Raw genomic sequence first — 19,223 nt, forward strand, 5'->3', positions numbered from 1 at the left:
TGCATGTCTCATCCTGGTGGAAGCGGTTCAACGTCGCTTGCAACGCCCTATCTTTTGTCACCTCCCACCACCTCTCCTACTAGCGACCATCTCGAGCTCCACTGCTAGACTCTTGCAGGTTTGACTTTGTCATTGCACCGAACATGTCGCAGCAAGAATCTCCGGTACGCCCTGCATCATTTTAGTTCTTATCGAGTTGACGAGGAGATGCGTTACAGCTCATCGGAGGTGTACGCTATGTCGAGGTTTCACCCCCTATAGGTTGGCAGACAATGGCCAAGACTGTTCACGAATTCGATGAAGACAAGATTGAGAACTACAAGGACGATATCGATACCCTCCTAGTATTCGTAAGTTGATCTATGCTTCATCCTTTTACGTTCTCGTATACATGCCTGGTGACAGACCGGTCTGTACTCGGCTGTCCTATCAGCTTTCGTCATCGAGTCCTTCACCGACCTCCAGCCCGATCCGAACACTCAGATGACCTTCCTACTCGAGCGCATCGCCAATCAGACCCAGAGCTACACCATCACGTCCGGGACCCTCAACTCCACTGCTCCACCGCCCCCTCCCCCTCCCCAGTTCACCGCTCCTCTATGGGCCGTCCGCGTCAACGGCCTGTGGTTCGCGAGTCTCATCATCAGTCTCGCGACAGCGTCGTTCAGCATGCTGGTCAAGCAGTGGCTGCGCGAGTACCGCGCATTCGAGTACACTTCCCCGCGAGAAGGCCTCCGTGCACGCCAGTATCGGAAGCCGGGGCTCGAGAAATGGAGGGTGTTCGAGATCGCGTCCGTGCTCCCGATGCTACTCCAGCTGTCGCTCGGCCTGTTCTTCATTGGACTCTGCTTCTTCACGGCAAATGTCGACGACCGCATGGGCCTCACCTGTGTGCCGCTCGTCTCTGGCTGGGCGTTCTTCTTCGTTGCCAGCACACTCGCACCACTCTTCTCGCCGCGATGTCCATACAAGATGCCGTTGCTCAAATCCGTCATGCAGGCCGCCAGAACACGAATGACGATGAAGATGCGCCATTCATTCGCTTCCTTTCTCGTGGACCTGGCAAACACAATTGGGCACCCGTTGTCAGAAGCGGTCACCAGTGTTGACGACGAAGAGGACCAGGTGGTCACCGGCGACCAGGATGACAAGGAGATGCTACTGTCCTTGGACACCGCCATGGCAGACGACAACTTGCTTCCGACGATGTGGGACGTTCTGAAGGAGCGCTCTGATCCTGTAGACTTGCTCGCTTTCGTCGTCGAACTCATATTGAGCCGTGCTAGTGGCGAGATCGAGTATCTTCGTTTCCCAAAGCCGCGTCGCATCCCAGATCTCACACCACTGTCCCGACAAGCATGGGTTACTTTCATGGAGATGCTGGCCGACTTGGCGGGCCGTCGCCAGCCCGAAGCTCTGCACGTCTCGAGTCCCGACTGGCTGCACAAGACGATCTTACTCCTTCTCTCCACCTCTCATTACCCCCTCCCTGGCTCTGCAAAGCTGTGCCTTCGCGGCCATCTCGTCGCTGCGTCGGGGTCGTCCGCAGGAACGAAATCGTTTGCTCAATGGATGGCCCCGCATTTCGGCGAGCAAGAAGTTGACTTTCGTCCATTATTTGACCGGCTGCGTTTAGCTTGTGAGGAAGGCGTCCAAGACGACAAGGACGTCCTGCTACCCATAGCTGCAATCCTGGCTAACGAAAACCTCCTTCCGAAAGTGCTCGATATGTTGAAGCAGCGCATGCATGACCCTGCCCGATCCCTCTCCTTCATCGCTTATCTCATCGCCGGTTGCGTCGGCGCTAACGGCAACTACCTCCTACCAGTCAGGCTGCGCGCCATCCCGGACCTCACCCCGTTGTCTCACCAGGCATGGGACCTCTTCATGGAGGCGCTTGCCGACTTGGTAAACCGCCGCCAGCCTAGTTGGCCCTTGCCCGAGTCGAGCCCCGACTGGCTCTGCAAGACGACATTACTCCTTATCTCAAGCTCCCCGTATCCGCTCCCCAGCTCCGCTCTGGCATGTGTCCAGAGTCTTCTTCCTGATGCGCCAGGACTGGCTGCAGCAAAGCCAATTGCGCAATGGATAGCTCCGGGCCACAACGAGCAGGAGTTCGATCTTCGCTCGCTATTCCGTCCGACATCTGGATCTGCTGACGGCGGCAACCAGGGCGGTAAGGACATCCTACTATCCATAGCCGCCATCATGGCCGACGACGACCAGCTTCCGACAGTGTGGAATGCACTAAAGCTGCCCACGCACGACCCTGTGCAATATCTCGCTTTCATCGTTCATTTCATCATCAGCCGCCTTGGCGCCGACGCCGAGTATCTCCTTCCTGTCAGGCTGCGCACCATCCCAGATCTCACATAGATATCCCGCCAGACGTGGGATACTCTGATGGACATGCTTGTGGACCTAGCAGACCGCCGTGATCCCAACGGTCCGCTGCTCGTCTCGAGTCCCGACTGGCTGCACAAGACAGTGCTACTCTTTCTCTCCACCTCTCCATATCCCCTCCCCCGCTCTGCGATGGCGTGTCTTCGCGGTCTCCTTGGCGATGCAGATGAATTCACCGCGGCGCACTCGGTCGCGGAATGGATAGCCCCACGCACCGATGAGAAGCCACTCGTCTTCCGCCCGCTCTTTGATCGGCTACATCCGGTCTACGAGTACAGCAGCCAAGAGAGCGGGTGCCTACACACCATACTTTTCATGTATGTGGAACTTCTTCGCCCTTACTGCTCGAGCTCTTCCAAGACAGAGATGCGACCGCTCTATCGAGTGTTGTCTCAGGAGCCGGATCTCTTCGAGCACCAGGAGGCACGTCCAATACTAGACGACATTTGGAATCTTATCCAGTTCGTATTACTGGCGGATAGCAAGTATTCCGGCTCCAATACCCTCGACGGCCGAGATGAGTCCATCCTGATTCTTTGGGAGTTGTCGGACCGGATGGGCAGAAGAGACGACGCGACTGCGAGCCTCGTCGCATATTGGGAGAACCGGTACTGGACTTACCTCACATTATCTCACACGTTTACATCACTGCATCGCGTGACACGGGCTTCACGTACGTATATGCTGCGGCTGTGCATGGATGCATTTTCCGCCAGCCATGGTACGTTCTGCAGTATTCATTCGCAGTACTTCTATTCACTTGCGCTATTCAGACCAGACAAAGATCGTGGAGAACTCAACAGAGATTGCGCAAGATTATGTAGGCGGCGAATACAACGAACAAGGATTCGACCCATTAAGTATGGTCCGCTTCTGCTACCTTCACCTCCGACTGTACGCGGAGCACGCCAGAGAGGGCCCACAGACCACGGTAGCATCGTCCCTGTCAGATCATGAAGCGACGTTTCCAAGACCAGCTGCATGGAGGAGCCTCTGGAAAGCAACAAATGCTGCCTTACGCAAGTACTTCGCAGAACAAAAGTGGCATGCCGAGTACGAGGAGTACTATTACCATCTCCCTACACATCGCACTCCAGACGAGCTGCTCGCTGACGATCAGAAGCTTGCCGGAAAGTGCCTCGACATTGTGCGGTCGGTCAAGCGCGGTGGCGGCACTTCTGGTTCCAACTCATCCAAGCGCGGTCCAGTCTTTCCGGACGAGCTCATCGCCGCACTCGGTCTCTTCATCTCGTCAGAAGATGTGTCGAAGCACCCGAAGCTCACGGCGCTTCAGGAACGAGAGCGACTTGAACCCCAACAGCCGGCAGCCGGGCCCGCAGGCTCCTCCGATTCTGCGGATACGCCGCCGCCAACAAAAGACGTCGCTGGGCCCCCGCTGTCCCCGCAGCCGGCATACCAGTCTGCACAGGATAGGCCGCCGCAGGGGGGATTGTCACCGACGCAGTCGAATAGGAAGTCTCGTGTTATTGGTCGGAACGCAGAGGAGTCACACGTGGACGCGGGTGGTATAGAGGGGGGTGCAGGCGCGGAGGAAGGGCTGATGAACGAAGGGATGCGCGCCAATAGTCGTGATACTGCCGAAAGAAGTGAGGCGCACTCGCATGAGCCTGGTGGTGGTACGAGCGAGGGAGATTCAGATGCGAGTTGGGAGGATGTGAGCGGAGAGGACGATGCAAGCGAAGAGGATGACGCAAGTGAAGAGGATGATGCAAGCGAGGAGGATGACGCGAACGAAGAGGATGACGCGAACGAAGAGGATGACGCGAGCGAAGACGTGGATGAAGGCGGCGCGCAGGCCGACGAAGGAGATGTTGATATCGAGGATAATCCTGGCCAGCTCAGTAGAGACGAGGTCGAGAATCACGGCGGTAGCGGAGGCGAGCATGGACTGTTAGATAGAGATAGGACGGATGGCGATGGCGAGGGTGGCGAGAAACCTGGGGAATAGAATTACGTCGCGATGTACTATAGGAGCGACAAGCTACAGTGACCACTCACCACAGAATGCGAACCCTTTACACTCCCTGCCGCATCCCGAACCAGGATCACTGGCGGGGGCTGCCGTTGCCTGCAGCGCCGCGTCGCGCCGACGTGGCTCATCGTGATCATTCAGTGACATACGCTAGTGCGTACGCACATGGTTGCGGCTGCGGATTGTATGTCCACCGGTCCACGGTTGGCTATTCCTTTGACATGGGATCTTCAAGGTTTGTAGCGTGACAAGCACAAGAACGACGGTAAATTGATGTTTGTATACAGGAGAGTATACGGTGTTGCGAGAGGGCGCTGGCTGGCGGCGAACATCGCGCAGAGCAAGTCGGGCAGCGCCGATGGCAGTGGGTTAGGGTCGCAGGCGCCACAACAACTGGTCCCGCGTACGACCTTCCCGCTCTCTGCTCACCTTCTCTCGTGATACTTCGATGTTGGCCACGTCGACTCCGTTGAATCTCTCCCGCCATACAGTATAGGACCACTCCTTGGGACACCTGACCAATATTCGCTTCCCCTTCGTATGTCTCTCGCATATAAATACCAAATAAATTGTATTATATTACTACAACATATGAAATACCTCAGTGGAAAGCTGCAAGGCGAAAAGACGAAAGCTGAAGTCAAGACAAAGGACACAAGACGGAGGTGGTCCAGGACAGCGGCACTCCTTGGGACACTGTGACTAATGTGACAGAAGTGACAATTTGTGACCTGTACCAGCAGTCTTGGCGGACGCAGCGGTCACGCGGCAGTCAAACTTGTCACGCCTCAGTAGCGCCTAAGCCCAGTAAAATCATCTCTGATGTCTTCTAGCTTGACACTTAACAACTGGGCACTATGCGCATTTTTCACATGAATGTAGCATAAATTCGAGTATTAGCGAATATTTTCGCGAATTTTAGCCTCACTGTGTGACTCTGGTGACGGTCGCAGTGTCACTGAAACCAGCCATCAGCAAAAAAAAAAATAGGTCGCAGATCAGCGCTGGGTTGCCTGGCAAGTGCCAACCAGTCTGGCAGACACTTGGCAATGCAATACCAGCCAATGCCAGCCAGATGGTATTGGCTGGTATTGCATTCCCAGCGTCTACCAGAATGGCAAGCATTTGTCAGCACTTATCTGTGACCGCTTTATTTGCTGATGGCGCGCTTGACAATTTTTGAGGCCTTTTGCTCCCCTACCTATGCTACAATCACCAGATGGCTCTGAGTTTCTAATGGCATATAGATATAGATGTATTATATAGGCTCTACAGGCTGTGTGAGGGCAGAAAGTGGAGTGTCCCAAGGAGTGGTGCTGTCCCAAGCACAAGACGAATTAGTTCCTCTTTTGTGTAAAAAGAGCAAAAATATGGCACGTATTTTTTGTAAAAAGAGCTGAGCAGTTATTCTGGGGAAAAGTGGTGCTATTTGCAGCATGAAAAGGCATGCTATTTTTACAACTTTTTGAGCATAATAATAGTCCAAATATTCTCCATGTAAATAGGCCATTTAATCTTGTATATATTCTCTTGCAAAAGAGGTAGCTATTTTCAGCTTAAATAGTGATCGCCCACTCATGCTATGCAGTCATACTATGAGTGGGTGATTACAGCAGGCGATCACTATTTTGTCTGAAAATAGGCACAAGAATAGATACCCTACTTTCCTTGGAAATATTTGAATACCTCCCACACTCAAAAAAAAGTCAAATAGTACACCTTTCGTGCTGCAAATAGCACTGCTTCTTCCCAGGAGAAGTGTTCAGCTCTTTTTGTGAAAAATATTGTATATATTTTTGGACCTCTTTTTGCACAAAAGAGGAACTAATTCGTCTCGTGAAGGGAGGACGTCCAGGAAACCCCCAGAATGTGCCGAATGTGCCGAATGTGCCGATGTGCCACTGCCAGGAAAAACAATCGGTGATTGATCAGTGATGCGCTTTTCACGATCGGAAGCGTGATGCTCAGCATTAAGGCGCCCATCCCGCCGGTGGCAAGAACGCGCGCAATTACCAGAATTAGCTACAGGCGTTGTGTTCGTGGGCCACAACTACCACGATGACCATGCTGCCTTGTCGAATTGTCCAAATGAGCTACGACAAATATGGCACATATGGGTGCATCATATTTCAGCCTCCAGCCGATGCACATTCTTGTAGGCGCCTATGCTTTATGTTATTCTTCAAGTTCACTTTCTCGCACGACTGCATGCTGCAGACCTCGCATGAGCGCAAAAATGCACGCACATGAGCGATGAGGCTGCCTTTTGATGTGGGAGATATGGCACAAGCCTACAAAGTGGCACACAGCAAGGAATACGGTTGCCACGGAATGTACAAAGTTGCGCACGGCTAGGAACAAGGTCACTGTGGGATGGTAGTGTCGCAGGGTTATTGGGCCAAGTAGCACACTAATAAATGAATAAATTGCTGTAATAGCCTACTCAAACATATCGGCAGACCAATAATCTGGCATGGCGTCTTGGGACCTAAGTTTGGACACAGTACTTCTGTTTTGGCGGATGATCATCTCATCTAGGAAGAAATTGAAACGATCTCTGTGCATCTCATGGCAGATTGAGAGGTAGTTGGCAAGCCATGCGTTAGTCTGCTCCGCAATAGATGAGTTGAAAAACCAGCCCTGTCCGTCTTCTCCTAGCAGCTCGGAATAATCTACTAGGTTGCAGTGGCTTTGGTAATATAGATCAGTTGAGCTGTGCTTGCTTTTGAAGTGAAATACATCAACTGTCAGTGCAATGTGGTCAAAGAAAGGATCGTTTGCCACGCTTTTCTTCATGTGGCAGTTGTTGTTGTAGAAGACATGGTCCGGGACAAATGGCACTGATCTATATGTCTGCTTGATAAACTCCTGCAGAATTATATGGCATAGCATTGTTATTTGCCTCTTGGAATGCTGTGATAACAAATGACGTACAGCAACACTGCGAACTCCTTTTGCACCAAAGAAGGTTGTGCGGGCAATAATAACACCACACGGGGCAACAATAATTTGCTTGTTGTGTGTGCGCTTTTGACCAAACTGTGCTCAAATCTTCTGTGTCCCCACTCTGGAGGCATTTAGACTGGTGGCAGGGATAGTGTTGCCTGCTGCATCCACATTGAAGTCTTCTTCTGCAGCCTTGTCATTAGGGTCTCCTGTGGTTGTCACGGCACTGGCTATGCAGACGCTGCGAAGACGTTGTTGAAGCTGAAAGTGAGACTGGCCGTGCTCATTATATGCCTTCTCAACACTGATATGGGTTTGGTCACTGCAGACCTTGCTGCCTGTGACAATGGCTCTGTCACAGCCGATTATGGAGCAGACCTTATGTAACTCCTTATGCTGCAAGCAAAAGCGATCGCAGCGGCTAGTAAGGGGCACCTTGCAATTATGAACTGCACAGCAAGGATATCTAATGGTCATGCCATTGGTGACGACACATGATGTCTTGGCTATTTTCGAAGTTTAGTAGAAAAATTATGTCATAGAAATGAGGTGTAAATACCTGTAGGAAGACCTCGCTAGTCCAGCTTTCTGTAGCGTACACACTTATTGCAACGATGAGCAAGCTCAGGCTGTCCTGTATGCTGGAAGAAGTTGTTCCTGCTTTGAACGGCATCAGAGAATCTATACTTCTGATCGCCACTGTGCGGAACTTGAAGAACAAATTTGCGTCTCTCATAGTCTTCCATAAGGCAGAGCAAGGTAAACGCATCCCAGACGTGCTCGGGCCGAAGCAGTGAGCTGAAGGGCCAGTCTTGTAGTGGCGGCTGAGCCAAAACTTCATTATATGTGTCAGTGCAAGCCGAAGCTGAAGTCCTTCATAAATATTGTCTCAGACTGTACAATGTATATTTGTACATGTTGCTACTCACCATGCCGTCAGTATAAGGTGAATCCAAAGATTGACAAGCTTCCGCTCAACAAAATGATGCTCTCCAGCCTGGAGGAACTCTGGAACACCAGAGTAATAGGTGCAGACCCCATCTTTCACTGTGTAGTTGTGATGGAAGTTGGTGTTGCACTCTGTGGCTGTTCTAATCAATACTGTTTAATTTAGGATAGAGCACCAAACTCAACTCACGGTCACAATACAGATGAACTGAGTAGCCAAGAATGACACCTTTATCAAAGGTGAAGAGAATGACATGTCTCTGTTCAACTCTTTTGAGAGGTGCATCACGCTTGCATGTGCTGGTGTTCATACAAAAGTGACTTGGAGGGTACAGAGTATGGCTCACTGAATAGAGGACGAATACACTGGATGCTGCGATAGATAGGCTGTCGCTTACCTAGCCCTTTGGTAGAGCCATATTGTTGGAACACATGTTCTTCATTGCTATTGAGCCTGGAAACATATGCCTCATCCCATGCCACATGCTTTAGGGCAGTCCAGCACTGCAGAATAGTAGCCGTGTTGACTTGTAGTACTTCCGCCAGAAACTGCTGCACAGCAGGAGAGATGTTCTTGGGTGGTATAGCTGAGTTATGGTGTGCCGACTGAGTAATGATGATGTTGTCCTTGACTTTTGCAGAATAGATAATAAAGTGGACAATTTGCATGAACGAGAGCTGGCTAAGTAGCTCAGGATAGTCAGCAAGGCTACGGAAGATAGGGTCCATGAGATCTATGATATGATGGAGAGGAACAGCAAAGGACATGCAGTGTCTCCTATTTCAGCAGTGGTTTGCGCATACCTCTTTTTAGAAACCTCTGCTAAGTCAATGCCACCCCTCACTCAATTGTTTGTAGCACAAGTGAAATCTGCAAGTGAAATCTGTACATATGACAAACTGACAAACCAACAAACTGAGTGTCTACATGATGGAATGTGTTGTCATGTCGCGTGTGGCTGTCCGTCCGACGCCTTGGATTGGACGCAGCCACTGTGATGTGTTATCGTACGCTAGGACAATTCTGCGCCGAGAATTAACACAGCCACTGTGATGTGTTGCTGTGTCACATGTGGCTGTCCATGTGACGCTGTGTTATCGCCTTGCGTGCAGCTGTTCATTGGACGCTGGGGCACGGTCACAGTCATGTACTCATTCTGATACCATTGGAGAGGGGTGTTTACCTTGGCTTGTTGAGCCCTGGCCTCATCTGCCCTGGCCTTTCCTGCTTTTCTGCTCACGGCCTTGTCCATGCTGCAGGCTGTTCAAGATGCGAGGGGGTAGACCAAGCGGCGGTATGGTGGTGAGAAGGAGAGCTGATGGTAGAGACAGCTGAAGCTTACGCGTTTGTCAGGTTGGTCAACCCATTAGGGCATAGCACACTGTGGCGACCAGTGGTAGGAAATAATGCAGGACATAACGCACAACAAATCTATACACACTGTGGCGACCGGGCACATAGTTCGCAAGGCACGCAATGTAATAGAGCTGAAATTCAGGTAACTACATAGGAAATAACACAGGAAATAACGCACAACAAATCTATACAGCTGGGATATGTGGACATCTGTAAGGAGACAATGACAGGGTACAGGATACGAAGTTGAATTTACAGAACAAGTGAGGCCGAACGACAAACAAAGTTGTGGCATGAGTAGAGATAATGAGCAACCAACCTATTCCATCTGAGATGCAGTGCGCTTCTGGGCTCGTGTCTCTTGCTTCGTAGCATTCCTGTGCTCTCCTTTGGAATTGGGAACCTCCTCCATGAAGTGGGTCCAGAGGCCGTCTGCAGTATGACTGTACTTGAGGAACTTGTTCTGGGTCTCGGAGCTTGCAGATTGCCAGTGTTTGCGGTATTTCCAGAAGGTGCGACTGAATTCGAGCCCAGGTACGAACGTCTCAAAGGCCTGTTTCACTGTTTGGCCAGGAGGCAGCCAAGAGCAATGCGTGAAGCATGCCAGAACATTCACCACATGCCAGTCGTAGGGCCATGATTTACTGCCTGTGCTGACAATAGGAGAGACAGAGGCGCAACGAGGAGAGGGCAGGTAATCTGAATGGTGCAGAGAGTCCAAGGAGCCAGGCATAGTGAAGCGTCCAGTAGCCAAAGGACTGGGAGTGAGTGGTGCAGAGTTGGAGTTGTCATGAGGCAAGCCAAAGTCCGAGCCTAGGTTGAAGTGAAATGAAGGGAAAGTGGGAAGGCGAGGCTTCGGTTGCTGCAATAGTTGGCTGTTCGAAACATCGCCGTCACCATCTCCAGCATTGAAATCTCCAGGGTCTGTGTCTAAGCTGATACTGATGGCGTCGGCATCATCCGCGGTTGGAAGGCGAGGCTCCGGCTACTGCAAAGGTTGGCCATTTGGAACATCGTCATCTCTGGCATCAAAACCTCCAGGGTCTGTGTCTGAGTCAATGCTGATGGTGTCATCTGCATCACGTCCGGGGCCAGAAATAGGAAGTATCTTGGGCGAGGGGGTGCAGAGATCGATAACTGATTGCTGCATGTGAGACAGCTGGGGCTCATTGTGCAGTGGCGAGAGAGAAGGAAAGGGCTGGGGTACACGTAGCCGTGGCCGCAGAATAGGTTTGATCTTGCGTGGAATGGCCTGAGCCTGAGCTTGATTGGCGACAGTCTGAGAAGCATCTTGGCTGCTGAGTGGAGAGATTGGCAAAGGTGACAGGCTGTTCAAGAAGGAGTCGTCAAGCCACTTGGATACATAGCAAGGGTTGGTTGATGGCAGAGAGGAAGAGGGGTTGCGGAAAGGCGCAGGTGGAGTAGGCAGCAGTGGCAGTGCAGATGGCGGAATAGCTCTACCTTTGCCCTTAACATTACGAGAGAGCAGTGCGGCCTGGTCTTGTGAGCGTACAGCAGCACGCTCCATGGTGAGCCTTGTGCGCAAGTTAGGAGAGGACAATGCTGGAGTATGCGGTGATCTGGCTGCCAAAGAAGAACCGTTGACAGGTTCAGAAGTACCCTCTGCACGAAGATAAACACGCTCGCCAGCTTTCACCTTTATGCCCTTGCTGCCTCACAGGCGCATAAGCCACTTGCCATCTTTGGGACTCCACCTCCAATACTTCTTGCCATCAAGACCCAGAGTGTCTAAAAGGCCCTCGTCCTGAAGTGGAAGATACAGCCACTCAGGATCCCATGGGCCTGTATACTCAAGTTCCAGTGGAGGCTGATCATTCTAAGTTGAATAGATAAGCAATCCACAAAAACAACAGAGAGAAATAGCATTTACCTGTGTATAAGATGCAATAAGCACTTGTCGGCTGTTCTCCTCCTCGTAAGTCAAAGTACGTGTGACCTGCTGGCGCTGCTTGTGTTCTTGCTGAAGCCTAGCTGCTTGCTCATCAGTAAATACTGAACACAGTTGTGTAGTGTGTCTTGCGTTGGCCAAGGGATCAGAGAGAGCTGGATGGGAAACCTGGGCACCAGACCCTTGAGATAGACCAGAAGTTCCAGGAAGTCAGGATGGGCCAGCGGCAGTAGACATTGGAGAGGCACCAGAAAGGACTTGAGCAACACAAGGAGGAGCCTGAGCAACACCCAAAAGAACTTGAGGGGCATCAGAAGAGACCTGAGCAATACCAGAAGAGATAGAAGGCCCAGCAGATGTCGAGGCCAAGAGAGGCTGAGAAGAAGAAGCTGTAGGAAGTGTACATGTAGGCTCAATCATAGGCTGAGGCGAAGTAGGCAGCGGTAGCAGCTGAGTGGCTGAAGTTGACAACTGAGGTGGAGGGGAAGCGGCGACTGCCACTGTAGGCTGAGGTCGCTTATGAACACAGCAACCACTGTGGTTGGTAAAGCATCCCTCTGCTGACTCGTTCCACTCACACTTCTTGTTGGTACGCTTCAGCTTCTTTGCTGTGGGTGCCATGATAGGTTGAGAAAGGACGCCAGAGTAAAGGAGTGGAGATTTTGGGTCTGAGTCGAGGAGAGAGGACAAAGACAAGCCAGATGGAAGCCTGATGCCTGAGAGCTTGAATGCAAGCAAATCTGGCCAATTTGGAGCAGCCCAGCGAAAGTAGATCTTGCCAGGCTGGCACTTGCACTAAGAGAAATTAAGTAATAATGCAATATAAATCACGTTGACCACACACCAGGCCGTATGGTCATCCACGATTGAGTATATTGTTCTGCCCCTTACAGACCTGCAATGAGACACGCCTATCACAGAAAGTGCAGCAGAGCTCCTGCTTGTATAAGTTGGGCACAAGCATCTAAAAGATAATTGTTCCCAGACCTGGCAAGCTGCGTGCTCCACAAAAACACAGACAGACACGCGGAGGGCAAGGGGAGGGGGAGAAGGGTTCAGGGAGAGAAGGGCAAGGTTTCCAATGAAGTGAGCCTGAGCTCACCAGCTGTTTAACTTTGGCAGCCATTCCCACGCACTGACCACTGACATGTCGTTGAGAGACACTGTGGCAATGACACAACTTTGTCTCCCAATGCACGTCATAGAGACAAAGGAAGTCGGGCTGAGGCCGCATTACAGGCCAGAAAAGGAAAAGGGCGGGGCCGACACTGCATCGGGGTTGCATCAGATCACTCGCTCAAATATGGCCAGCTTTGGAACAAGTGTCAGGAAAGGCAAGAGTACGCATTAGCTTATGATTCCAAAGCGAGTCTAACTCAGAAGCACTTGTGGCACATTGGCACATTGGCACATACGTCGGCACATAGTGTCTATTTCCCGGACTTTCTGCGTGAAGGAGTGGTCCTACACTGTATCATATATTCTAGCCTCTGCAATCCGAGCGGCGTTTAAACACTCGAGCCACTTTGATCTGCAACCGTACCCATCTACGCCTTTATCATCTTGGTGCCCCTCTTGGTACCTCTCATCTACGATACACAACGAATCCCACTTTCGCTCAATGGCTTTATTCGACTGCACGTTGAGCCGCGTATACAGTTTTGGCCTGTTGTCCCGTTTGTGCGTTGGTCGCCGCGCGCGCGCTGCAGCATCCTCGAAAATATCCCAACACTGACAACCGTCTCTTTCCGAGCTCTCTTTAAATACCCGAAATTCTGCGAGGGACGTTTGTGAGATGGTTTATAGAGAACTGGGTGAAGGACACGTCGGGCTCCTACGGTGTGTACTCTTCAGTCTTGACCTTCTCTACTCTTGATGTAGAGGGAAGGTTTGCACGACCAGCTCCTAGCAGTGATCAAACCTTATTACGACTGCTTCGGCATGCAAGCTCCACGCTCAGTTCAGTCAGAATGCGAGCGTACCTCCGACGCAAGTTTACTTGCGCTCCTCGCAAAGCCCTCGAACCGCATCCAACGGAGCAGCAGCCGCTTGCGAAGCCGAAGCCAACATCTGTCTCTCTCCCGCACTATCTCAGATTCTCGGTCACTCTCATGCGGTCTACAGGACCCTCCACGCCGAGAAGTGCCTCCACCACGAAAATACCACTTCTCAGTCCAGAACTTCACGGCGGCAGTCTCGTTCCTAGCAACCTCATCGAATACCCCGAAACGAAGAGTTTTCGTGCCAGGAGACAGATAATCATCTCGCACCCGCACGCCGCCCCGCCTTCAAACGGGCTCTGGTCATCGGCGGAGGCTGTGAAGATGTTGGCGAGATCTCGATGCGCCAGAGCGTCGTAACTGCGGCTCTGTTAGATACAGACAGAGCTGACGTGCGTGTCACTCTGCCATTCTCTTCCACATCTACCTGCTCTTCTCGACGACCCGCGTGTTACCATATCTATGTGCGACAACTTCAACTTTCTCGCGGCGAACGCGTCGGTTCAGGACACCACCCGAGAGCCTGTTGGTTCTGCAAATTTGCTACCCCAGAAGCCGCACTTCGAGCTCCTACACGTCGCCCTCACCTCTGGTCATCGCATCGCGACCCATATCGCGTTTCAGCACATCCGTCTCCCGCCAGTGAACGGGCTTCTTGAGACCACGCGCAACACTCTCCTCGTCACAGTGTGCGCATTCGCGGCTGTCTCGACACATTTCTGCGACTCGGCCTCGTCGTATATTTGGCGGAGCAAGGCGGACTACGCGCGAGCGTATGCGACAGGCTAGACGGGCTCGGGACTACGGCGAAGCCTTCTGTCGCGCAAGGTCTCACCTGCCCGAGTGGATCTCGAGGGTAGTGATCTCAGCGCAGAGGGTTTTTACGGTTCTCGGAAGCGGACTGGTCACCGAAGAAGGTCCTCTGCGGGGAACTGGCTACGAAACCGGTCGTACTAGAGCGCGCTGCGCCACCCCGACCTTCGACTTCTCTCACCATCGATTTGAGCATCGGACGCTACCGAGTACTTTGCTTGTGATCTAACCTCCAAGTGCAGCTCGTCGCACACTCAAGGCTGCGCGCACGGGCCTCTGTTTGGGCCCAGAAAACGCAACATCAACATCGTTCGAGACGACAGATGCGAGCGCGCCCGGGGCGGCAATTGCAGCGCACGGTCTTACCGGATCGTACATGCTTCTGTGGAGAGCGTCGAGACCGCTATCGAGAACGGGACGCACGACATCACGGTGGCCGTGTCGGCGACGTCTGGCGGGCGCTCAACACCGCGGCAAGAGGCCTTGTCGCCCAAATGGTGACTTCTCGCTCTTATTCACTCAAAACGCGTTTGACACCAAGTCTTGGTCGCGGACATCGCGCACTAGATGCTGGTCAACTCGATAGCTCGATAGCTCCTCCGTCGGAACTCTGTCCCGCGCGTCATGATGTCTATCAAACATATGGATGTTGTTCGGCATCACCATCGCCGATTCGCCCACCCCTGCTGGCTCCGTCGAATCTCCATTTCTGCCGGCAGCCCTAGGAGCATGGCACGCTTGCTGCCGGTGTCATGCTGCACGTTCGTGGCGCAACCTATTGCGTAGGTCTGTCTTTATCTCGCACTTTCTACGCTATGACGCTCGACATGATGGCCGTTCTCCTCCTCCTATGGAAGCTCGTCCTCGTGGAACTGAGTTCTCGCGGTGGTCAGCTCTGCGGATCCATCGGCGCTTGTTCAGCATGGAGATTCTGGACGTTCCGGGAAGCAGGCTCACGGATTGCGCCCGTCTATACGTGCGTACCCGGGCCGCACTCAGATCGTGCCAAGCGCTACCCCTAGTTCGATAAGGGCAGCTTGTTCGATGTGGTCCTCGAGCTGTGCCTGGCGGAGGCGACGCAGCAGACGATATGTCAGTCCAACATCAGATCAGATCACGCGCGTGCAGCACCATCATTGCGACGGCTGGACAAGCTGGCCGTTTCACCGCGAAGCTAATATTTTCCCGCCGGTCGACGTCGCGGCGTCCCAGATTTTCGAAGGCTTGAATCTGCTCAGTCCGCGTCCAAGCTGCCCATGCGTTCACAGACTTCCTTTTCCCGCTGCTCTCCAGCCGCTATGCATGTGCGTTTCGCCATGGACAGCACGTGAGGAGCCTATAGGCCGTCTACTGTTCAAGTTTTGAGCTAAAATACACTTCATTCGAATGACCGTGACTAAATCTTGGCGAATGAGCGTCCCGCGTGTAGACAAGTATGGCTGTGTAGCAAATAGCGCAAGGTACTCTGGTTCAAGCTTAAGGCTCGTGCGTGACGTGTTCCACAACCTACTTCGCCGCCGGTCTATCGCCGAAAACCCCCCTCTTCGATGACGGGTCCATCCACAAGGCGCTGTGAACCTCCAGTCCGACATCTCTGCATTCCAAGCACGCGCGGTCAACTCAGGCAGCTTGGTCCTCGTGCGATGAATGGCTTCGCTGCGTGACCGAATTCGTCCGAAGACCTGCTGCATGTACTCGCGTATACCTACCCTGCTCGGCTCCTTCACGTATACCAGGAACAGATATGGCCCCGGGCGCACGCCGGGATGGCTGTGAATGGACCTACCGTGACGTAAGATTCATAGAAAGACGTTGCTCATGACGTGTTCTCGGCATTGAAGCCACCGCCGATAGAGGTGGCAACGCGCAGGAAAGGAACGGCGACAAACATCGCGCGATGATTTCGTCGACGCTACACAGCACCACGATTTCGACGTTCAGGCGCTCCAAGACCCCATGACCGACGCTTTGTGGCTTCCACCAATGGCCAGAGCGTTTCCAGGGCCCGGGAAACTCGCAAATAGGAGATATGGACACGTAGTTCTTGATACGAGAACTCCTGGTGTTCAGTGTGTTTGGCGAGATTGTAGAGAGCGACGAGCGCTGCCGTGAAGCTCCAAATTAGAAGATGGGGATATCGATGGGTGCGGCCTTCAGCCTAAAGGCGGTTGCTGATCCGTTAGGGGGCAGAGATGTTTCGCGCGTTCCGCGAGCAGCGAAACTGGTTCGTATCGGAACGGCGTTCACATGCAGAGCAAACCGCGTAGAGCTTGTGTATTGGTATATTTCTAACGTGTTCCAGGCGTGGCTGAGTGCTAGATGTGTGAGCTCCTGCTACTTCATCAGCGGGAGCGAAGGAGAGCAAAACCAAAGAGTAACGCACTAGGCAAGTTCCCAGCTTGACCTCCAAACCAATTCCCCGCAAACTACTTTGTACCACGCTCCTCTCATGGAACACCGGGGTGTCGGGCATCCGGAAACGAAATCGGTAGCGTCAGGATATCTACGGGCGTATTTCGATGGTTGCCAGGCATGTCATTGCCTGCAGCGTGATGGCCAACAGGACGAGGGGCTTCGGCGAGTCGCATAGGCTTCAGCTAAACCAAGTCGCGCCCACGAGAAGCCACAGGATGAAGACGGATTGCGCTGACCATTGTAGGTGAGGCCGGTGAGGCCTTGAGGGAGTGTGGGAATGAAATGCTATCTATGTCATCAACCCTAACCTAGCCCGCAAGCCATCAACGGTCCAGAAATTCCGAGCTACAGCGCGTAAGTTGCCTCAAGTATCGGCTCAAAGAAGTAGATTAAATTGAATCATTCAAATACCTGTTTATATACAACATGGAGGCCAACAAGGGGCCAAAAGGCGAAGCTGTGGCCACAGCCAGGGCTCGCGGCACCTCAGCACGGTCTGGCGTCTTCGGGGGCGCGGCCGCACGCTAGAGGCGCCATAGAAGCGCCCGCTCTGGTGTTACATCAACTTGGTCAACTTGATATTTACTATGAGCTGTCTATAGTCACCTACTGCAGGTAGCAGATACAGTACACAAGAACATTCGCGCGCATTCCGGGCTGTTTGAGTGCGACGCGTGTCCGAGTCCCTCATCTGACGCGATGTAACTCTGCTGCGTAGCTGCACCCCTTGGATTCCGAACAGAGTGCCAATCGAGCAGTCTAATCGCTTCTCTGTCAGTCACTATGATACCTGCGGTGGTCGTCTGGCTCGACGCTTGCACCACACGAGTTCATGCGCAGCAGCAGCGGCCTTGAAGGTGGCGTCGCTGCCATGCCTGCGCTTTTAATTGACTATGCTGCGTTATTCTTCGGGACGCTGTGTATACTGCCTTAGGATGCAGTGAAAGACGCGTGGTACGTCTCTACCATAAGTACAAAGGCCCGATGCTGATAATGGCCAATCTGCTAGGGTGTCGTTACTGGCACTGCATTAATGTCAAACACGAGTGCTGCGCTTTGCGATACGCTAACAATTTCAAAGGTCTTGCTGGCTCGTGAGTTCCTTCACAGCATACCACACAAATAGTTTCCCTGATTTCCTGCCGGGAGTATTTCACACTATGCTGTGTACCTCAGTGAACATGCCTTTCGCGTGTATTTTAAGCCGGTGCGAGTGGCCAGCCCAACGTTACTTGCAACGCCCTATCTCTCACCGCAACCTCTCGCAGCAGCGATAACCTTTACCGCTAGGCCCTTGCAGGTTGAACCGTTCCTCGCTGTATCGAACATGTCACAGCAAGAACCTCCGGTACACCCCACATTCATCCCAGTTTTTATTGGACTGATAGGATATGTGCTATAGTCCACTGGAGGTGCACGCTATGTCGAGGTTCCACTCCCTGCAGGCTGGCAGACAATGGCTAAGACCGTGCACGAATTCGACGAAGACAAGGTCCGAGACTGTAAGGAAGACATCGACACCCTTCTAGTATTCGTGAGTTGATCTATGCTCCGCTCTTGTAGCGTTCTTACATTCGTGTTTGGTGACAGACCGGTCTGTACTCGGCCGTCCTATCAGCATTCGTCATCGAGTCCTATACCGACCTCCAGCCAGACCCAAACACTCAGATGACCTTCCTGCTCGAACGAATCGCCAATCAGACCCAGAGCTACACCGTCACATCCGGGACCCTCAACTCCACCGCCCAACCGGCCCCTGCCCCTCCCCAGTTCACCGCTCCGCTATGGGCCGTCCGCGTCAACGGCCTGTGGTTCGCGAGTCTCATCATCAGTCTCGCGACAGCATCATTTAGCATGCTTGTCAAGCAGTGGCTACGCGAGTATCTTGCATTCGAGTACACTTCCCCGCAGGAGCGCCTCCGTGCACGCCAGTACCGCAAGCCAGGGCTGGGCAAGTGGAAGGTCTTCGAGATCGCAGCCGTACTTCCGATGCTACTCCAGTTGTCGCTCGGCCTGTTCTTCATTGGACTTTGCTTCTTCACTGCAAATGTTGACGAGCAGATAGGCCTCACTTGCATACCGCTCGTCTCAGGCTGGGCCTTCTTCTTTGTTGTCACTACGCTTGCACCGCTTATCTCGCCACGATGCCCGTACAAGATGCCACTGCTCAAGGCAGTCATGCGGGCCGCGAGGATACAAATCACTATGAAGATGCGTCGGTCATTGACCTCCTTTCTCGGGGACCTGGAGAGCATGATTGGACACTCGAGGTCGAGGCCGGACGCGGCGATCATTGACGACGAGGAGGATCGGGTGGTCACCGGCGATCAAGACGACAAGGAGATGCTGCTGTCGATGGACGCGATTATGGCGGACGACAACCTGCTTCCGACGATGTGGGATGTGCTGAAGCAGCGCTCTACTCCTGCAGACTTACTT

General features: G+C 52.7%; 6 protein-coding genes across 6 annotated transcripts; 3 read left to right on the forward strand and 3 right to left on the reverse strand.

Annotated features, from left to right (window-relative positions):
- Nucleotides 1-272: 272 nt before the first annotated feature.
- Nucleotides 273-807, forward strand: PHACADRAFT_103912 (uncharacterized protein; the record flags this gene model as incomplete). The annotated part of the gene is made up of 2 exons (XM_007399958.1): nucleotides 273-350; nucleotides 406-807. Coding segments are annotated over 2 exons (480 nt in total), but the record flags the coding sequence as incomplete, so codon positions are not given.
- Nucleotides 808-2,692: 1,885 nt separating this feature from the next.
- PHACADRAFT_262732 (uncharacterized protein) lies at nucleotides 2,693-4,520 on the reverse strand. Its single transcript, XM_007399959.1, has one exon. The coding sequence runs from the start codon at nucleotides 4,307-4,309 to the stop codon at nucleotides 4,058-4,060; it is 252 nt and encodes an 83-aa protein (XP_007400021.1). The 5' UTR covers nucleotides 4,310-4,520; the 3' UTR covers nucleotides 2,693-4,057.
- A 2,315-nt stretch (nucleotides 4,521-6,835) lies between these two features.
- Nucleotides 6,836-8,959, reverse strand: PHACADRAFT_165508 (uncharacterized protein; the record flags this gene model as incomplete). Its single annotated transcript, XM_007399960.1, has 7 exons — nucleotides 6,836-7,264; nucleotides 7,331-7,440; nucleotides 7,480-7,843; nucleotides 8,011-8,215; nucleotides 8,272-8,422; nucleotides 8,481-8,550; nucleotides 8,828-8,959. 7 exons carry the CDS (start codon nucleotides 8,957-8,959, stop codon nucleotides 6,836-6,838), a joined length of 1,461 nt encoding a protein of 486 aa, XP_007400022.1.
- A 1,007-nt stretch (nucleotides 8,960-9,966) lies between these two features.
- PHACADRAFT_199704 (uncharacterized protein) lies at nucleotides 9,967-12,177 on the reverse strand (the record flags this gene model as incomplete). Its single annotated transcript, XM_007399961.1, has 5 exons — nucleotides 9,967-10,582; nucleotides 10,637-11,317; nucleotides 11,372-11,484; nucleotides 11,539-11,639; nucleotides 12,135-12,177. The coding sequence occupies 5 exons, from the start codon at nucleotides 12,175-12,177 to the stop codon at nucleotides 9,967-9,969; spliced, it is 1,554 nt and encodes a 517-aa protein (XP_007400023.1).
- An 880-nt stretch (nucleotides 12,178-13,057) lies between these two features.
- PHACADRAFT_212785 (uncharacterized protein) lies at nucleotides 13,058-14,345 on the forward strand (the record flags this gene model as incomplete). The annotated part of the gene is made up of 2 exons (XM_007399962.1): nucleotides 13,058-13,874; nucleotides 13,932-14,345. Exons 1-2 carry the CDS (start codon nucleotides 13,527-13,529, stop codon nucleotides 14,343-14,345), a joined length of 762 nt encoding a protein of 253 aa, XP_007400024.1. The 5' UTR covers nucleotides 13,058-13,526.
- A 3,856-nt stretch (nucleotides 14,346-18,201) lies between these two features.
- On the forward strand, nucleotides 18,202-19,064 carry PHACADRAFT_128453 (uncharacterized protein; the record flags this gene model as incomplete). The annotated part of the gene is made up of 2 exons (XM_007399963.1): nucleotides 18,202-18,318; nucleotides 18,375-19,064. Coding segments are annotated over exons 1-2 (768 nt in total), but the record flags the coding sequence as incomplete, so codon positions are not given.
- Nucleotides 19,065-19,223: the final 159 nt, after the last annotated feature.

This window comes from Phanerochaete carnosa (genome assembly GCF_000300595.1).
Source record: "Phanerochaete carnosa HHB-10118-sp unplaced genomic scaffold PHACAscaffold_10, whole genome shotgun sequence".
NCBI classification, from domain to species: domain Eukaryota; kingdom Fungi; phylum Basidiomycota; class Agaricomycetes; order Polyporales; family Phanerochaetaceae; genus Phanerochaete; species Phanerochaete carnosa.